Here is a 19717-nt window from a genome sequence, read left to right as displayed (position 1 = left end):
ACCATCTAAATCACGGGGGGCTGTAATTACCGACGGCTGACACAGAATCGTGGTCGGCATCTGTCACAAACACCTCCTGTAATGACAGGTGTTGTACTGAGGCGTGCAGTGCCGTCCTTGAGGTTACAATAAACATCCGATAATGATATGTGGAGGGCCCACTTTTCGGTCGTAATTTTAATTTCTACCCTCAGAAAAAACATTTTCAGGTGTTTATTGAAATCAAACACAGATCATAATTTCAGGAATGGAGAAAGCAGGTTATTTTTGTGACCAGAACTAACTACTTAAAAGTGAGAAAGATATTATACTTAAAATCTTTAAAACATTCACAGAACATTCATTTGTTGACAATCCACTGTGCAATGCTATTTATTATTATTTTTTTTTTGCTATGGAATTGCATGCAATACTTTGTGACATTTCCACTTTTATTGTCACTTACTGTTTACTGTCACTGTTTATTATTGTCTAAATGTATGCGTTCTGCTGTAAATAAGCAATTTCCGTCTAAAATTAATAAAGTATCTATCCATCTACTTATCTATCTATTGAAAATTAGAGTGAAACTGGTACAAAATACGCAAATTGCCAACATCCTTTATAACCTTAATAATAACAGAATAATGACACTCCACCCCCCTCGTCACATTGCCTTAAACCTTTGAATGCGGGACGTCCAGTTTAGTGAGTCTGCAAAGTATTATTCCCGAACGATGAAAATGATGAAGGGAACGTGCCGAAGGGATGAGAACATCCGGCTCCACGCTCAAGCGAACTGGCGTGGCCCGATCCGGGGGATTATGGGATCGGCTCCCCCTACGGGCCGACCCGCTACCCTGACAGCAAGCGAGTCTGCATCCGATTGCTGCCTGTGTCATGTCAGAAAGCAGCCAATAGCCCCAGTGCCTGGCGTGTGACCCTGGGGGGTGGGGGGTGGGCTGCCCCAACACCCTTATTCACATGGCAAACGTTAAGCAATGGGAACAGAAGCTCCCCCCAAGTCCACCACCCCCCCTCCCACTCGGTGCACTCTCCAATTCCAACAGAAGTCTAGAATACTAAGATTTTTAAGTCCCCATGGTCGTGGTGTGTCAGTCTCTTCTTATATTTTTTTCATCTTTCAAATCAATGTCTTCAATGTGCCATCTAATAAAAAAAAAAAAGGCAGCTCTTGGTTTAACAGCCACCTCTGCTCTCGATCACACAGCACATCTGGATTACATCGCGGGCCCAGCTGTGATCAGACCCTCGACCGAAGCTGGCCAGCCAAATGTGGGTGCAACCTGTTGTGAAGAACCATTGCATCCGAGGAATTTGTTCTGGCTGGCGGGGGTCCCCCAGGGCTCGCAGCGACGATCCCCCCCCCCCCCCCCCCCGCCCCCAGCAGCGGGCCGTCCTTCCTTGAGCACCTTCGGTGCAGATAATCTGTCCCAGGTGGAGGAACTTTGAAATCTCGCTTCCATGGAGACATGATGCCTGCTTCATAATGAGGACATTCATTACCTCACCTCTTGTGTACTCCCATTTTTGGGAATCACTGTACAAGCGCTCAGGAAGCAATCAGAAAAACATTCATAAATCGAGACAATGGGCCATACCACTGCTCTTATGCAGGGTCCATTTGTTGGCCATTTGCTTAAGGGTGTCTGGGTGACAAATCGACACGAGATGCCCCCTAATGCAAACCAATCAACGCTTCCCTCCTACGCCACCCTACAAATCTGCCCCTCTGTCCAACTGACACGTCTATGCATCAGCCTGTAGCTTATTAACGCGATTCTCATCCTCGCCACCATTCCCAGTGACGTATGGTCTTGTGTCTCACGCACATCATTTGACAACAGAGATATAACACTGGGAAAGAAAAAACTAGAAGGTAGGGCAGACGAGGTCTTCAAACATTTAGTCCTCTTCACTAACACCTGAGGGCCGTTAGTCGGGGCACAGCAAACACCCGGGTAATAGGCCTTCTGGTTTATTTTAGATGATCCGGTTCATGTAAATATCCTGCTTTATTGGTTGGGAGGGTATAAATCTAGGCTCTCCATGGGACGGTGGCGGGGTTATTCAGTACCCCAGGAAGAGCTCAGGGCTCAGGCTTAGCCGTCATCCAGCTGCAGCCACTCCATCCACCCATAACTCTTGGCGCAAGATGGATGGGCTCAACCACTGCGGGCTCCCCAAGCCCGGGATTTCTCGCCGTCTCGGATAACGCGTTAACTCACCGGGCTACTTCCAGCGGTTATAGCAAACAACCATGGGTCAAGATCAGCCGCATTTGACGTGTAAGTAATCTGTCCGCAAGGAACAGCGACCACAGATGATCCCTCTGACGCTCAACAACCGGCACCAGTAACCAAAAGATGGCCACTTTTAAGACCCAGGAGTAGTCATCCCCAGGGTAACCTTAACAAAGGCCTTTTGTCGCTCATTCGAGCGAAAAAATATGCTAAATGCTTGATTTCATAACTGACGGGCACAAAAAAGCTGGGGAAGCCCACAGAGCAAACCATTTGGCCCTTCCAGACGTGAACCTCTCCAAGTCTTCCACTCTTTCAAGAAGCAGGATGTGGGTTTATTTTTTCTCTTTCCCTGATGCCCTGGAGAGGCTGGTGGGTGGATGTCGACACGTACGTTCACGATAGCTCAGTTGACACCCAAGGTAAAGCATCATCATCAATCTACCTGATTCGCTTATAAGCAAGGCCACTAACGCACGAGAACGACCAGGTGACTTGCCCCTTTCTCAGCATCTGTTTCCAATGGGGGGGGGGGGGGGGGGGCTTGCATTAAATCTAGACATGGGGGGGGGGGTTTAATGAGAACCGCAGCCTCCTACCTTGTTTAGGTTGAGCGGTTTTGTGGTGTGGTTAAACTCTATTTCAAAAACATCTCATAACAACACCCATCCCAGAGGAAGGTAAGTCAACCTTGTCCAAGATGGGGGGGGGGGGGGGGGGGGTACGAGCAGAAATAATACATTTATTTAAATGGAGCTGAAAGAAGAAATCCTTCCTGCAAACATTTCAAAACCTGAGAAATACACCGACCGAAAACAGCGGCCCATTTGCAAACAAAAGGGGGGATTAATCTAAGCCAGCTGTGAGGTCCTGGCCGATGTAAACCACGAGGGCCTCAAAAGGTGCCGCGTCAGAGGGAGGAGGCAGACTAGACAATTTTTCTTATCGTCACCGGAGCTCTACTTATTAATTCAGCATCAAACAACGGGAGGGGAGAAAATACTCAAGCACGTCCTTGTCTGTCAAATTCTGATTACAACAATTAGATTTCAAAGTTCAATTTTTTTATTAGTGCTTCCCAAGTACAAGAAATCGGAATGCGGAAACCACTCATACCTCCCGTATAATTAGGCCAACGTTGCGTTACTTCTTGCAGTGATGCTTGGTTACCATGCAAAACAGATGAAGATAACAGTTACTCTGGAGTGGCGAGCACTATAATTGAAGGCCAAGAGATTCAAAAATTACGAGACTCTCATCTAAGAGACGAGACCCTGAGTCTGCATCTTTTGTCACCATGGTTACTATATCATCCTCACATCGTGGTGTCATCTGCAGGTACCCATCCTTTTTGGGTAAACCCTAAACACCAGGTACAGCTCACACCCTCAGGCTGGAGACAGTGAGTAAGAGTGGTAAACAGATCGATTGGCACGCAAGAATGCTCTTCCTTTTCGGAAATCGCAGAGAACTACAGGTTTACAGTACAGACGTCCCATGAAAAAGAAACAAGCTCACGTTGACACGGTTATTTGCGATCCAGAAGCCAGCCTCCTCCTTGTGTGCACACAACATACTTATCAGAGATACCTGGGGACGTGTTCTGACCCGTCCAGTTTTTCTGAAATGATTGGAAAGTCTTCACAAGCATCCGCACCATAAAAAAATAATACAACTATGAGATTGAAGTCAATTAATACCCACATTGCAAATTCATTGAGAAAAGAGCATACTGTCTGTGGGTGATTTACTGCCCCCCTTCCACGCCCCTTACATATTTTATTTATCCAGCCGGATCTTTTATCCAAAGTGACATACATTCTGAGAAAGGGGGGTCAGCCGGGAGCATTAAGGTCTTTCCACATGGACCGGTGGTGGCATGAGTCCATCCACAGGATTTGAAGAGCTGACCTTCCAATCACAGGCACCTGTGAGCACCAACAAACCTGTAACCTGCTGAGCCACACACCGACGCCTAACTCTTTGAGGAGTTCCTTCACATTGTTTTTTTGTGGGAAATCGCGCGGTAACGATCGCTCAGCCAGCCTGGTCCGAAGCGAGGTGTCTGCTGACCAGAAGCCGCGGGGAGCCAGTAAAAGGCTGGACGTCTGCCATCTTTCTCCTAGGTACACGATATCCACCAGTAATGATTTATAGGTGCTACACACACATAGGCCCAGACACACACACAGACCAGTTCATATCTTTGTGGGGACCGTCCATTCATTTCTATGGGCAAAACCCCAATCCAAACAATGACAACCTTAAACCCAACCTGGCTCTAATCTTAACCATAAGTAACCAAACAATATCCATGTCTGTTGTCATTTTTAGTTTTTTTGTTTTTGCAATCACAGATTTTTATAAAATTTATTTTCCTCTTGTGGGGACCGAAAAATGGTCCCCACAACGTCAAAATAAGTTATCACAAATGACCCCACAATGTACTGTACACCAGGACCTCACACACAGACACACAGATTCACATACACGTGGGTTTGAAACTTCCCCAAATAAATCTGGGGTCTTTGCTGGGCAGCGGCAGCAATGCATCACGTGGTGACCACAAGCGAGCGCATTCCCAGCCGCCAAGCGCCAGACGGGATTCGTTTACAGCCAGGACCGGCACACACACACACGTGTGCATCTTCAACGGCGACATCCTCGTCTCACACACAAAGAAAGGATTTATTGAACCATAAAAAGAAAGATGCCGCGATGGCATTCAGCTTCTGTTAGTGGTGGAAATCAGCCAACGATGACTACAGCAAACAACATATGCCAATTACTCCATTAAAAAGTATAAAAAAAAGAGCCTTAATTATTAGTTCTTTGAAGATTTTGCTTACCCCCCTAAGCGACAGGTGGGAGGAGAGGTTCGATTTGGCAGGCAATGGGTCGCACTGAAAGAAATATCACCCAGCGGAATCCGTTTGCCACGGAAGATGCCGGAAAAGGGAGGCGAGCGCAGATGCAACATGATTGTAAAGAAAAGCAAGATGAAGACAACAAAGAGGAAGAGCTCACTGGAGGGGAGGGCAGAGCAGGTCGTGCTGGATTTCTCAGGATATGCCACCCTGAAGTTGAAGGGCCAACGTGAATCGGGAAGTCCCGCTTGCAGGTGCCATGCACTCAGGCTCGAGTCAGACCACAGATGAATCAGAAAACCAGCACAGGCCTCACGAAGGGGTCGAGTGCTTCACTCGGATTAATGATTTCATATAAATAGCGGGAGGATCTATGGCTTGCAGGGGAAGACAGAGCAGGTTGCCTAAAAAAAAAAAAAACTGCCCCCATAATGGGTGACCCTCAGCGGGCTAGTTAACTGGCAATCCGCACACTCACCCCTTTGAACCAGGCTGCTCACTACACTGCGATAAAATTTGCGGCATTTAAAGCCACAAAAATGCCAGAACAAATGCGTTACTGTTTTAAGCCACTAAACCTCCTCAGCACCAGTGCAAATAAATACCACCCAGCGTGGAGCAGATTCATGAAGGCCACATGAATTCCGATAAGATCATCTACAAGAGCCTCTGTCAGGTAACTTACAAATGCCGAAATTAAGGTAAAGGAATTCAAATGAAAAGATCTTACTCTCTCTCCTTCTCCGTCAGCTTGTCAGTGATGGTATCCTTTATGGATGAGCGAGATCCCTTGTGGATCACTGGATACCTGAGTGGAATCTGCAGGAAGCACGAAATCATCAGGACCAGGTGTGCCGTGTATCCAAGGGCAACCGCTACACTGCCATCATCCTTTGCTGCAGAACATAAAGAGACGGGGGGGGGGGGGGGGGGGGGGAGAAGGGAACAACTGCAAGTTACTTTCTGCTTACATGTCTCACTTAATAAACATTAGGGTGAAGTAAAGGCCATAAACTCCACACCGAGCTGTTAAACACGCAAAACCCCGTCACTCTCATTTATACTTACATTTATTTATACAGCAGACACTTTAATGTAAAACAACGCACAAACTGAGAGAGCAGGGTCAGACAGTCCTTGGGGCAAAGGGTCTAGGTCAAGGACCCTACGATGGAACCACCCTGAAGACCCCAGGATTTGAACTAGCAACATTCCGATAATGGGCACGGCATCCTAACCTGTTGAGGGGGTCCCCTGTACGAAGCGTAATTCTGGGTAATTCTGCTCAGGAACCATTTTTAACGTGATGAAAAAAAAATCCTTCAGAGTACCTAAGAAGGCCGACAGATGTCTGAGAGGGTGCATCTGACCGAGCTGCTCTGACAACAGGCTGCTCCATATGTTTTAACATACAGTCACTCGAGTTCTTCCTGTAGCGGAAAAACAAGTCTGTTTCTTTCACTTTTTTTTCCTTAGTGAAACACATATGTGTGCAGGATGGTACCAAAGAAAACGTTAGTAATGTCCTGACCATCTTCTACAAATCCTAAGAAACCAGAAGAATGTGACGTGCATTATAATCTCGCAGTGATGTATAATGCCTGGTTTGGTTCAGAGGACGAATATGCATGTTTTCGTGTAGTTAAGTCTAAACAGGGTCATCCATTTTTTTTCCCCTTTCAATGCTGCAACGAAGCCCATGGTGTTTAATAAGACCCATAAACGGGGATTAAAACATTCGAAAGATTAACTACCTGACAGACGGCTGTATGGGGTTTTCCAAGATGCATCTATTCCAAAACTTCCATAAACAAAAAGATGTGAGCTTAGGAAAAACATCATTTCAAAGAAATCCAGAGGACAAAAGGAACTCTTACATCAGATATTATTTTAATGTAGTTTTAGAGAAGCCGTAAATTGATTTGGAAACATTAAAAACAGAAGTACAGCCGTCCCTCGCCACTTTGCGCTTCACACTTTCACGGGTTTTTGTATATTCATTAAAAAGTTGATTGAGACAGTGAAAATGATACATCGCTACGCATCAGAAGCATCTTTGCTCTTCGTAATTAAATGTACAATAATAATAATATGATATTTGTAACATCTAATATGTCATATTTTCTCTTATTTTGTCTAATATATTGGATAAACGAGTGTAACTGTCATGACCTGCCTGTATGATTCTCGTGTGCAACCCCGATTGTGACCAGCTGTTATCTGTCACATTGATTCGTCCAGCGTATATAAGTCCACGTCACAGTCTGTAACCTCAGGTCTGTCATTGACGTTTTGAAGTTACAAGGTCCTGTGTCCTGCATTTGGAGTGATTCCAAATAAACCCTTCGATCCTGATTCCTCGTCTCCCCGTTCCTGCTTCCGTGTCCAGCAGTCAACCGTAATGGTGACTAAAGGGTGTTATTTAATATCTAAAAATGATAAAAGCCGTATTTAGAAGGTCGTAAGCAGCTCTTCTATACTCTAACTACGAAAATATTCGATTTATAAATAAAGAATCTACTTTGCAGAAATTCACTTATCGCGGTAGGGTGTGGAACTGATTAACCGCGATAAAGAAGTATAGCCTTGTTTATTTCACAAGAAAGGAAAGTAACCGACTTTGACATCTTCTCCCTGTCCTATGGAACCTTGGCAGCACGCATTTCAAAGTCACACATTTCCGGGGATCCATAAGGCGTGCTTCACTTACAATGTGTTATACTAACACTCTCCCCGGAGCGCCTGGTTAAGAAGGGGATTAAGAAATATAAGCCTCAAACAAAAAAACGAACATCAGTAATGAGGGAAAAAAAAGGGAAAAAAAAAACCACAAAAAGCTATTTTCAAATAACCCTTCACTAGCAGACTGACATGCAATTTAACTTTTATCCCTTTCTCTTCGGTATATAAAGGCTTCTCACCTGCATCTGACCTTTCCATTTAAAACGAGGCACGAAAGATAATGATTACACATTATTATACATTTGCCACGTCTGACATCATTCAAAGAGACCAAACGCAACAAGTAAGGCAACTCCAGACCTGATCTGCTCAGGGGAAGCCAACCTGGCACCTTCCGCTCTGATGGAGGTTAAGTGGGGGTGAGGGTCAAACAGCGGTCAGAGCTCCCCCCTCTGGCAGGGGCAGGGAAGGTGCGATGGTGTGCAGTGGTTAGAGACACTAGCACCCCTGGCAGGCTGGGCAAGCAGCATGCGGCAGGTAGTGATGCGGTTGGGGTGCGTGGGTGGGTGGGTGGGTGGGGGGGGGGGGGGGGTACTCACTATGTTTGCATGAAAATAGGTTTGTAGAACCATAACAGTGACAGAAATCCACAGGAGAGTGGCTCAAAGCTGAAACAAAAATAGTGAATCATCACGACCGGGGCAGGTGTGGGGAGAGGAGGGGGTATATTATGTGTTGTTTTGTTGGGGTGGGGGATCAGGGCACGCAAGCCTGCCTCTCATTATCCCCCTCCCCGTGTTAAAGTCACGCTTGACTTGGCCAAAAAAGCCAAATCTGATTTTCCACAGCACACGCAGGGTGACATGCAGGATATGAGCTGAATAACATGTTCCAAATGTACGACGATGATTCATCATCCCATTCCTGTTTCACACTCAAACACACACGCATCTGTATTTATGTGCATCCAACACACTGGGGGCCTGACCTACTGCCCACAAGCAGCCACCGTTACACGCAAGACGCATAGCGCTGATCTGAGAACGGGATGCCATCAAGAGAGGCTGGGCCCCCAGAGCGCAGGCAGCGAGCAGACGTCTGAGGCGAGACCTCTCCCCCTCCTAAAATCTCCACTGGGAGGCGTCACAGTAGTTGTGTGTGATTGAGTTAATCCAAACAACATGCTGATTTGTAGCCATGAAACTTACATTTTCAACTTTAATTTTTACAGTAGGAACCGGGAGGTACGCACACTGACTGTAGGAACAGTTAAATCAGAAGGTTCTGCATTTCTCATTTCTCTATCCACATTTCAATGTTTTTTTTCCATGAAAATAAAATTATACATCTCATTGTTTTTGCAAACCTGTGCCTTTCTGTTACTTCTGCAAAACCGCACTGAAATTATCCATTGAAATGCAACAATCTTTCAACATTCTTCTGCTAAAATATTGGTCAATTTCACTCTCGATTTACTCATAAAAGCCGAAATAAAACCCACTAAATTAGGCACCAAAATAAAGTTGGAAAAGTTTTTCACGGTACTGGTAGTGAAATGCAGCAATCAAACCTGGGCCACTTTTCACTTTTTAACCTGCTTTGACAAATTTATAGGAGACGACTCAGAGACTCAGCGACAGAGAGAGAGGTGTGGAGAAAAAGAGAGAGATGAGGGAGAAAAAAAAGGAACTGCCTCACTGCTGCCTGCCCTCCCTGTAGCCCTAATAAAGTAGCAGGGTAGAAAATTACAAACTCCCACTTAAAATGGACAGGAAGCAATTTCTGAATTCCGGAATTACAGGCGGGATTCTTAGGAGGCTGAGACTCGACTTCATTAGACAGAGGTTAAGCGCCGCATGGGAGAGGAGCCGCCGGAGATCGGGGATGCCGCCGATGAAACAAGCCTCCCGTTTACCACAGCACAGATGTCCCACCCGCTAGGATTTCAGTCTGGGCCTCCCCGGGTCCAGGCCTGACTTCCTGCCAGGACCAGGGTCACATGACAGGATTAACAAATCAGCTTCTCTCTCAAAGAGGTACAAGCCCCAAATCAGAAAAACTTGGGACGGTATGTAAAATGAAAATCAAACTGAAAACAGTAGTTTGTTAAATTATCTTTGACCTGCATTACAATGAAAACAATACAACAGCACATTATTTAATGTGTTCCTCATGAATTTTACAGTTTTTCTCAAAATAAACACGTATTCCAATTTTGGTTCTTGAAACATTTCAAAAAAAGTTGAGACAGGAGCAATTTAGGGCTAGTAATGAGGTAAATTGCTTAAATAATGATGTGATTTGAAGCAGGTGATGTCAACAGGTGATTGTAATTATGATTCGGTACAAAAGCAGCATCCAAGAAAGGTCTAGTCCTTCAGGAGCAAAGATGGGCCGAGGATCGTCAGTTCGCCAAGAAATACGCGAGAAAATTATTGAAATGTTTAAAAACAATGTTCCTCAAAGAAAGATAGGAAGAGATTTGGATATTTCACCGTCAACAGTGCATAACATAATTAAAAGATTCAAGGAATCTGGAAGAATTTCAGTGCGTAAAGGACAAGGGCGCAAGCCTAAGCTGAACAACCGTGATCTCCGATCCCTCAGGTGGTACTGCATCAAGAACAGTCATTCATTTATAAGCGATATGACCCCATGGGCTCAGGACTACACTGGCAAACCTTTGTCAAGTACCACAATACGTAGTTACATCCACAAATGCCAGTTAAAACTGTATTGTGCCAAAAGGAAGCCCTATATTAACAGTGTCCAGAAGCGCCGTTGGCTTCTCTGGGCTCGGAGACATCTGGGTCAGACCATCACACAGTGGAAACGTGTTCTGTGGTCAGACGAATCAGAATTTCAGGTATTTTTGGGAGAAATGAATGCCATGTGCTTCGGACCAAAGAAGAAAAGGATCATCCAGACTGTTACCAGCAACAAGTCCAAAACCAAGGGTCTGTCATGGTACGGGGTTGTGTCGGTGCCCTTGGCAAAGGTCAAAGATAATTTAACAAAGTACTGTTTTCAGTTTGATTTTCATTTTACATACCGTCCCAACTTTTTCTGATTTGGGGTTGTAAAAAAAAGCAATAGTCTCATGACCCTGATTTTTAGAGGGGTACATTTTATTCTTTATTGTTCAGATTTATATGTTTGGGAATTTCTAAAGTTTCAGTGGGACTAGTAAAATTTGTACTTATAAATCTGTGTCCTATACAAAATGGGAAGCAAATTTTTAAATGTGAAGATCTAAAAAAAACAGATCAGATAGAAAGAAAAACACTAAGCAAAGCAAAGGTCAGATTTCCTTTGTCCCCAAATAGGAGAGTAAACAGCTAACCTAACCTTTCCCGCAATTCCAGGGACTAGTTATACTCGTCATGTGATCACACAAATGATCCCCACCCCCCCACCCCCCCCAATCTCAAAACACAAGCAAAATGTGTGTCATATCATGGCACAAGACCTGTCGGGGGGGCCGAGCCCACCACAGTACCTTGAAAGTCTTCCGAGTTCGGCAGCTTGACCCCGCAGATGACAAAATCGCTCTGACTGTTCTGTGAGAAACACAGACATAAGAAAAATGAATCATTACGATGCGGAATTAATGCAGCTCGGGCAGAGCGGAGCGCAGGCGACCCCCCCCCCCCCCCTGGCATAAATAACCAGCCAGCCGTGGCCTGAAGATGGACAGCCGGGCCGATTCAGAGAAGAAACAGACCTCTGTGCGTTGGTAGGAGTATGAAGGAGTGGCACCATTGGTAGGTGCTTCAGTGACAAAAGCTGCAGGAATGAAATGTGATGTTATGATACGGCAAAGTGAGAGAGACACCATCTTTAGAGCAGAAAATGGAGGGGGGTTGGTAGCGGTGGAGTTTGCCACCACTCAAGCCATGTATTTGCGCAGGGTCCCCTGTTGGTCACAAAGATTCACAATAGTTACCTTTCAACTGCACCAAAGTTGACTTGGTGTTTGTGTGACTTGTTTCTCACGAAACACAGGGATTGTGTTCTTGTCATGGCTGGATGCACCATAACCTACGCACATGCATTTTCAGTGATTAAAGTTACCAGGGCGTTTGCGCGCCACTCACCACATCGATGGGATATATGTAGGACAGTTCCGACAACAGTTGACGACATCGGAACGTGAGCTGGGCGTTGGTCTTCAAGAACAGCTCTCTGGGAGGGCAGACAGGATAGAGAGAGAGCCGGGGGGGGGAGGGTCTCAGTCAGGGTGTTCAAGCAGACCTGGGGGGAGGAGGGGCGGAGCCCCGAACGCAGCCCGTTTATGTTGGAACGGGCGAGAATGCTAATGGTCTGACCACGTGGCACTATGTGCTAGTAATTGTAAAAGCAACTCAATTATCATAACTACCAAATTACCAGCCACTTCCCGCTCCCCCACCCCTAGCCCCCCAAGGGATGGACGCATTTAAAAAAAAAAAAAAAATTGCCACCTCTGGCCGCTTCCTTATTGCATGTGGCATTGAGAACAGTGAGGAACCATGACCAGTGTCGGGCCGATGGGGGCAGAAAGATCCGGAAAAATTATTTTTTTCTCACATTCCCTGGCTCCGTTTAATCACACGCAGGGAGATGAGATAGCAAAGAAAATGACCTACACTTGAGTCAACACTTTTGAGTGCCTGCAAACGACTGCTCAGCCCAATTGGATGCCTCTCCTCATTCCACAACTTTCACATGTTCTATCAAATGTTTTCCCCCTGGTCGCCGCCAGTTGCAGTTTCAGATAACTGCTGCAGAGACCTTGGTATAGAGCTTAGGGTTACAGTTAACAATGTCAGATTCTCCCTCGAAATCGGAACCCAAATCTCAGACTACAAATTTCTTGCACTTCACTTAAACGGCATAACGGAGTTAAAAAAAATAGCAGGCTTTTGTGTCAGAGTATATCCTGAGAAAAAAATAAGTATTTAATACTGATTAAATCTTGATTTGATAGGAAGAGGAAGTTGGCAAGGTCACACTGCCACATGTGATTGTAAAGCTCTATCTCTCCCCTTTCAGGAACGACAGGACTTTGTCGTACATAATGTTCTCTACAGAGGACAAAAACAATGTGCAAGATCTCAGGAGGATCTTTCATAAACCTAGCTGGTCGTACGTTGTGCGTCAGGCATTGAAAGAAACCCCATGTAGATCCACTTGTTACTGCCGCATGTGTGTCAAAGGTACATTCACCCCCAACAATGCCAGTTACATTCTTTCATCCGCGGTCATGCAATTGTCACATGCCCATAATGTCTCTGCCAGGCCTTTTATCGGCAAATACACACCCGATGCCGATGCGCTGCTTAAATCCATGGGCCAACCAAAACACAACACAATCCCTGCTAGTATGGCAATCTGCTTACTAGCACTAAGTAAATACACAAATATGAACGAGAGGCCAAGAAAATCAGCCATGCACAGATGCAGCCGGATCACTCGGGCAGTGAGCATGGCGTCCAAGTGCACGTGTGCAATTTCTCTCTGATGCCTCAAGAATTTAACTGGGGTAGCAGCAAATGTTAAATTATAGCTTTAAAACGTTACCTTTTGGAGGTACATTCTTTCTGTTGCTCTTTTAATGAGTCCTTCTCCATCTCCAAACTCTGACGCTTGCTGGAGAACGCCTCCTCTTTGTTAAAGAAAAAAAAAAGAGAGAGGAGAAAATAAATAAAGATGACACAAAGAACATGAAATTACCAGGCACGTTGTGTTAAATCTGCACACAGGGTATATTTTTATTTGACGGGGTCTTATTAAATCCGACGCAGACATCAAAAGGCGTTTTTCATCATGAAATGTTATTTCCTCTTGACATAACTTATAAGTTGTGATCATGAAAACCTCCAAGGGGGTGGGGGGGGGGGGGGACTTTTACCACATTCTGGATATGCACCCTATGACTAGCAATAACATAGCACACACTACAGCCTGATTATATAAACAGCACCATCCGCAAATGAAGGCAGAACCCATTCGTTACTCGGTTTACAACACGAGACTCGTTTTGCCGACTCCAGAGAGGTCCAGCCGGCTTTGGGAGATCAGGACAAAGCATCCTGCTCCATGACGAAAAACATCCACGGCACTCAGCGAGCAGAACAAACACAGAGGCAGCCCATCCCTCAACACAATGAGCCAAGGAACATGCCAAGATATCTAACTAATGTAGATGTTCCTCCCAAATGGCCAGAGGATGTTCACTGCATCTTGAATTAAAAGAAACAACGAATGTCATGATTTCATTTGCTTGGCTCTTGTTTATTTTATATTGAAGTCCAAATGCTTTTTTGTACAGAAAGAGCTACATTCCTGGCGCTACATTGGAGGGGGGAAGTAGCTCTCCATCATTTTCCATACCCCCCGCCATCCAAACACATGTAGTCTATGAGAACAGAGGAGAGGTTCTATTGCAATCATGAATTTTTTTTTTCATTCTAGGAGGGAAATCCCGCATTAGAGTGACCTTTCACTTCACCCGCTGCACAGGGAATCCTGGGTAACCACCCAATCAAACGCTACGATTCAATGCTCCAAAGGCAAAACACATACCGTGGACATCCAGCCTGGACGGTAAATATTGTTTGTTCGTATAGGCATGCTAATGCACCTTCTCTTGAATTCTGCAGCTCGCAGCGGACAGCAAACGCTTGTAGTTGATGGTAAACAGGCCATTGTCAGCCCACAATAGAACTACAGCAAAGAAACAGGGAGCGTGTTTTACTGGTGGTTTAAAGAGTGTAATCTCATGATGGTGAAAGCGGTATAGTGTTTAAAGGAAAGAAAAACCATATAAACAGGAGGAAATGGGATGCCCTATCAGATAAGGCTGAATTCTGATTACAGAAAACGTGTCCGATCTTTCACACTCAGACGGACAGGTGGCCTCAGAGAGCTCGCCCCCTCGCCTCGCATGCCCGCTGTCAAAGCTGTGCCGCCTCAGCGAGGTGGGAATCTTCATCAGATTAGTTGGGTGAAGATACTGTCGGTACAGATGAGTGGGGGGAGGAGGGATTGAAAGCCGATTCCCCGGTCATACCTGCATGGCCCCCGTGTGCCGAGGACTTTCATGCGATGCCACTCAGCCCGTCTTTGCCGCATCAAAGCGGAGGCCGAAAAACAACAACAGGCGACGGGGGGTGGGGGGAGGGATGGGGGGGGGTGGGGATGACCCGCCAGGAATGTTCCGGAAACGTCACGCCCGCCCTAGATGTCTTGTTGCACAACGCCCTTAGTGTCCCGAGACGCTTTCAGACAAAATAATTTCCACCTTCGTGCCCCCGCGCCCCAGCTGAAATATATAAAAAACAAACCTCTCAAAAGACAGAGGATTGTGATTGTGAAATAAACGTTTGCATTGTTAAAATGACATTTCTGGAATAGTACATCTCAATTTTATTACTAAAGTTTTCTTCCTCTACATTTCCAAGATCTCCGGTCTCTCCCTATACACTCCTGATTAAAGAGCTGCAGAGGATGTTTTAATCCTGCGCCCGACATGGATGTGGAACCCGTTCTGACTCAGGAGGGGGCGCCGAGTTCCCCATCTGCCACTTTCCTCAGCCTCCTCATCCTCTCCAGAGCATCTAGGTTTTGTGTACATGCACGTCAAAATGGTTGCCGTTTTAGATGCACATTTTTAATTCGGTGTTCGCGAGCAAAAGCTCATTTTCTTTAAAACTCTGCAACTGGGGCCCACGATGAAGTCTCTCTGATGGGAAGTGCTGCGCTCCCCCCTGAACACGTCCCTGCGCTGACGCACGCGTCGAAAGGTGCCTGGCCCGAGCTCCCACCCCACCCGCTTTTATAAATCCCCACTCTTTCTATTGTAACTTTAAGACTGACATTTATTGGTCATCAGGCATTACAGCACAGGTGCGAGCGAAAATAAGTAACGATATCAAGCTTAACGTCCGTAATTACGCCGTTCTGAATGACGATGTTTAAGTTTTGCAGCGGGTCGTTCCTAGACGTATGGACAAAGGTTAGAGCCTAACAAGATTCATTTCTGCATCTGCAGGTAGGGGGGGGGGATTTTAAAAGCAATCTGTTAAAGAAATAAGTTTAAATGCTGATGTCATTAGCAAAACTAAAAAAATAAAAAAAATGAACAGGCAGCCATTTTGCTGGCGGTTTCTAGAATTAGGTGTTTTAATGGGACTCCTTAGCAGAAGCTCAGCATTAACCTACCAGCCACGAATCCACCAGCCAGACTCATCTGTACCTGCGCTTAACTGAGACAATTGGGTTTTGGACAGCTCTGTGGAGCCCCCGCCCCCCCGGGGTTATCATGGTTACTCAGATCGTCCACGGTCAGGCTAGGTCTGCATTTCTGCCACTTCTCTATGTCTGTGCTTCTCAGCAGGCCTCCTTGTAAAAGATGGCTTGGGCAGCTGAAGGTTGAACAAAAACAGAGGAAAGTGAGATCCCACATTTTCTCAGTCCATGATACTGGACACATGACTGAAAGTCTGATACGAAACTCGACGAATGAAGATGAATGTGACTGAGCAGAGGAGCAGGGATGAGTGTTCAGCGAACGTGAGGTCAGGTGAGATACATGCGACAGCGAGCTCCTCCTGAATAGGGGCCGAATACTCTGCCCTCTAGAGGACTGCTTCTGAACTACAACCATATTTACTGGGACGTGACGGTAGAATGTGCACAGGCATCCTGCAGGTGGGCTAAGCTAACGAAGGCAGCTTGGCTGAATCATCCCTGGGAGGCTGCTGGGTTCACATGGTAAAATACCCAGCAACACTTAGCATCTGAGTAACAGGAGCTGCCATGGGGTCATATGAAAGGAGAACTAAATGGAATTGACTCAACTGGAGCAAAAAAAAAAAAAAGAGCATAAAAAAAATATATCATTAAAATAACTGGGATAACCCCCAAAACCAAGAAATGCTGAAATCCTGTCAGCAATGCGAAGTAAACAAGGGAGTGGATTAAATCACAGAGAACACCTTCATCTCAAACTGAAACTGCTTATTTACAAAACCTCGGGCAGGAAGGTCATCACAATACGCGCAGCATGGCTGACATTAAGTCGGTACCTGGACGCCCCTCAGGAGGAAACAAAAACAGGACATTAGAACCCTTATTCAGCTGAACGCGGAGCCTGAATCAGATACGCCTGTGTCCACGACGACTGCAGCCCACCCGGCTGCTAAATAAACAAAAATCAAAGACAGCAGGGAGAGATTAACCAAGGCCTCAGGATTGAAAAACACTAATATGCAGCTTAATATAGACGGTCAGGAGGGTGACCAGAGCTAACAAGATCGAGCATTCCGTCCCGGTATGTCCTTAAAATCTATCCATTTTACCCTTGCAGTGCTATAGCCTCTAGCCTTGTTCCCCACACATAACTTTCCGTTACCATTCCCAGCCACGGGAGATTTCCAGGGCAGCCCGCTAATTTCTGCTGTCTGTCAGAAATTCAGGGCAAAAAATAGACATGAAAAGGACACACAGGGCAATGGTGTCTGGCAAAGAGAGCCGGGGTACAGTCAGTCATCTACTGCCGGCACCAATCAACACTCACCGTTTGTTTCGCTGCCCCAAAAAGTGGAATGACCAGCCTGTAAAAGTAACGCCTCAAAGTGTGGAAAATGAGGCGTGTTGCGATCTTGCTCGCATAAAATACGAACTCGCCCCGCTGAACTTCTTATCCCCCCCGGACCCAAGGAGTACGTGGCACTAACCTGACTAATAAAGCAGACCCATCCATCTCCCCATGACAGGGGCTGGGTTCTTTAACTACATATAATTTGTTAAATTGCACCATAAAATGCAACTCTGCCGGTACGGACGGAGGACTGCAGGCATAAAATTCTTATTTATGACTTCAGAATGGAGAAATGAAGGGACATCAGCGTTGGGGGGGGGGGTACTAGTACTCACAGCTTGCAGCTTAATGACCCAGACGTCATATACGGCACTGGGGACCACGGTGGGAAGCGACGCAACGTGAGAGCGTCTGAACTGAGCTCTGGCACCGGGATCTCACACACACAAGGTGGGCGGTGGCCACGACGTGACTATACCGGCTAGGTGCAGAAGAAGGGACGATGAAGGGAAGGCACATCTATGTTATGGGTTAGAGGCAGGGGGTTGGTAGAGGCCTACTGACATTCAAACACCTTGCTTCCATTATGCCATTAGCTACACACAGCTGTACTCGGGATGAGAAGTCTACGCAAATACGGGGGCTGTTTTCCCATGAAGTTTTACGGCAGAACATCCAACTCTGCTTACTGTTAGTATAAACAAGTGACACGCAGAACTGAGGTACCTTTGATGTCATAACATGTTGATCAGTAATACCGCATTAAGAGGAAAAACGCAGCGTTTGATACCACAATAGCATAACAAATAAATCACGGTGTAGTCAGACTACTGAAGGAGGCGAGGGGGGCCATCCGCCGGGGGGGGGGGGGTTGCGGGCGGGATTGGGGGGCTCGCCGGCAGTCCCCCCTCTGCGGGCCTCCTTGTATGCGGGTTGACGCCCCTTACTCCCTCCCTTTTTTTTTAAATCACGGTACCAGGACAGGTGAGTTCGGAGCGGCCACACTCTTTACACTGTACCTTTAATTTAATGTAAAATAAAGTTGTCCTCCGAAGAGGGGTGGTGGTGGGCAATTAAAAAAAAAAAAAAAAGACTACTGGAAGAGCTGCTATGGTATTTAGAAGTTGAAGAGAAACCAGGATGCCATGGAGTGACTGGCTAATAAATACCTGTGAGAGCACAGAGTCACTCGGAGAGCAGCTGTCGCTTTAACAGAAGCATGGCGTACCGCTAAAAGCAGGCCACCAGCCTGCTTCTGATCGCTAGCTGTCGAACTGGAGGGAGGGAGCATCGACAGGGATGTCCAGCTGCCCCGAGCACTTTCCTCTCCCACATTCTATTTGGAAAACATTAGATCAAACAGGTTTCAATGCTTATTTGTTGATTAAGGAACAACCTGGAGCCCGGGTCAAATAAAGAATTCTTTTGAACATCCTTATCTTTCACCCCCATGTCTCACCCAGGGCAAACGGTTCCTCAGCTGCCTCTCAGCTCCCGGGGGCCAGGTGAGTGTACCGCGGACATGTCGCTCGTCTGAGGGGTGGTGTGATGTGGGAGGCTAAGAGCGCGATCGCTTCCAAACACAAACAGTCACTTAAGATCCAACTTCACCATCCGTTTGGAAGTTGTTATCCACTTCCGAACCCCCGTCGCTGACTGGACTCTTCACAACAGCAACATGCTTGCCCAGAATAAGACATGAAGTGGCACGAGAGCCTCTTGCTTGCGTTCCGGCCAACCCTCTTACTCGTTTAAAGCTGTAAATCGCACAGTGTGATGCAGGAACGTTAAACCTTGCTGCTGAAAGTAGGACTCACTTCTGACAGCCCGCATCCCATGGGCATGTCAAGGAAGAGCCAAGGACCTTTACTCAATGACCAGCTCAATCACCATAGGCAACAAATGTCAATTTACCATGCTGGCGTATGACTTCCAGGCACAAGGGCAGCGTTTCGAACCTCGGAAGCAGCATCTCTGTAGATGGCAAGTGGGGGGAGACGAGCAGGGGTACCTTTCCTCTGAAGCTGCGTCTTCTCCTTCTGCCGCACATCCATCTCTCGACCCAGGGCCTTTCTCTGCCGCTCCAACTCGCTGCGCAGGACGCTGATCCGCAGCTGCATGCACTCCCGCTCCTTCTTCTAGAAAAGACATCCCCCGACCAACCCATGCATGACTCACAGCAGAGTTGCTTGTGCTACTTATTAGCCATACTCATTACCAAAACACTCATTACCCATTGTGCTACTCATTACCAATACTTATTACCCATTGTGTTATTTATTTCCCATACTCATTACCCATATACTCAATATCCATTACCCTTAATCACAGGTGATCTC

The 19717-nt window shown here is 46.3% G+C and overlaps 1 protein-coding gene across 3 annotated transcripts in view; it reads right to left on the bottom strand.

The window, feature by feature from the left end:
- The window catches only part of uvrag (UV radiation resistance associated gene), a 73645-nt gene that overhangs the window by 30180 nt on the left and 23748 nt on the right, over positions 1 to 19717 (bottom strand). For all 3 annotated transcript variants that reach the window (XM_049016978.1, XM_049016979.1, XM_049016980.1), the window contains exons 8-12: positions 19390 to 19516; positions 13355 to 13439; positions 11890 to 11977; positions 11292 to 11352; positions 5841 to 6006 (exon numbers count right to left, since the gene is read on the bottom strand). In XM_049016978.1, the coding sequence (XP_048872935.1) occupies positions 5841 to 6006; positions 11292 to 11352; positions 11890 to 11977; positions 13355 to 13439; positions 19390 to 19516 (527 nt within the window). The remainder of the gene's footprint in view (positions 1 to 5840; positions 6007 to 11291; positions 11353 to 11889; positions 11978 to 13354; positions 13440 to 19389; positions 19517 to 19717) is intronic.

Source organism: Brienomyrus brachyistius, chromosome 6 (genome assembly GCF_023856365.1).
Source record: "Brienomyrus brachyistius isolate T26 chromosome 6, BBRACH_0.4, whole genome shotgun sequence".
NCBI lineage: Eukaryota > Metazoa > Chordata > Actinopteri > Osteoglossiformes > Mormyridae > Brienomyrus > Brienomyrus brachyistius.
Note: the sequence above shows the minus strand (reverse complement) of the source record. Positions and strands in the feature narration are given on the sequence as shown.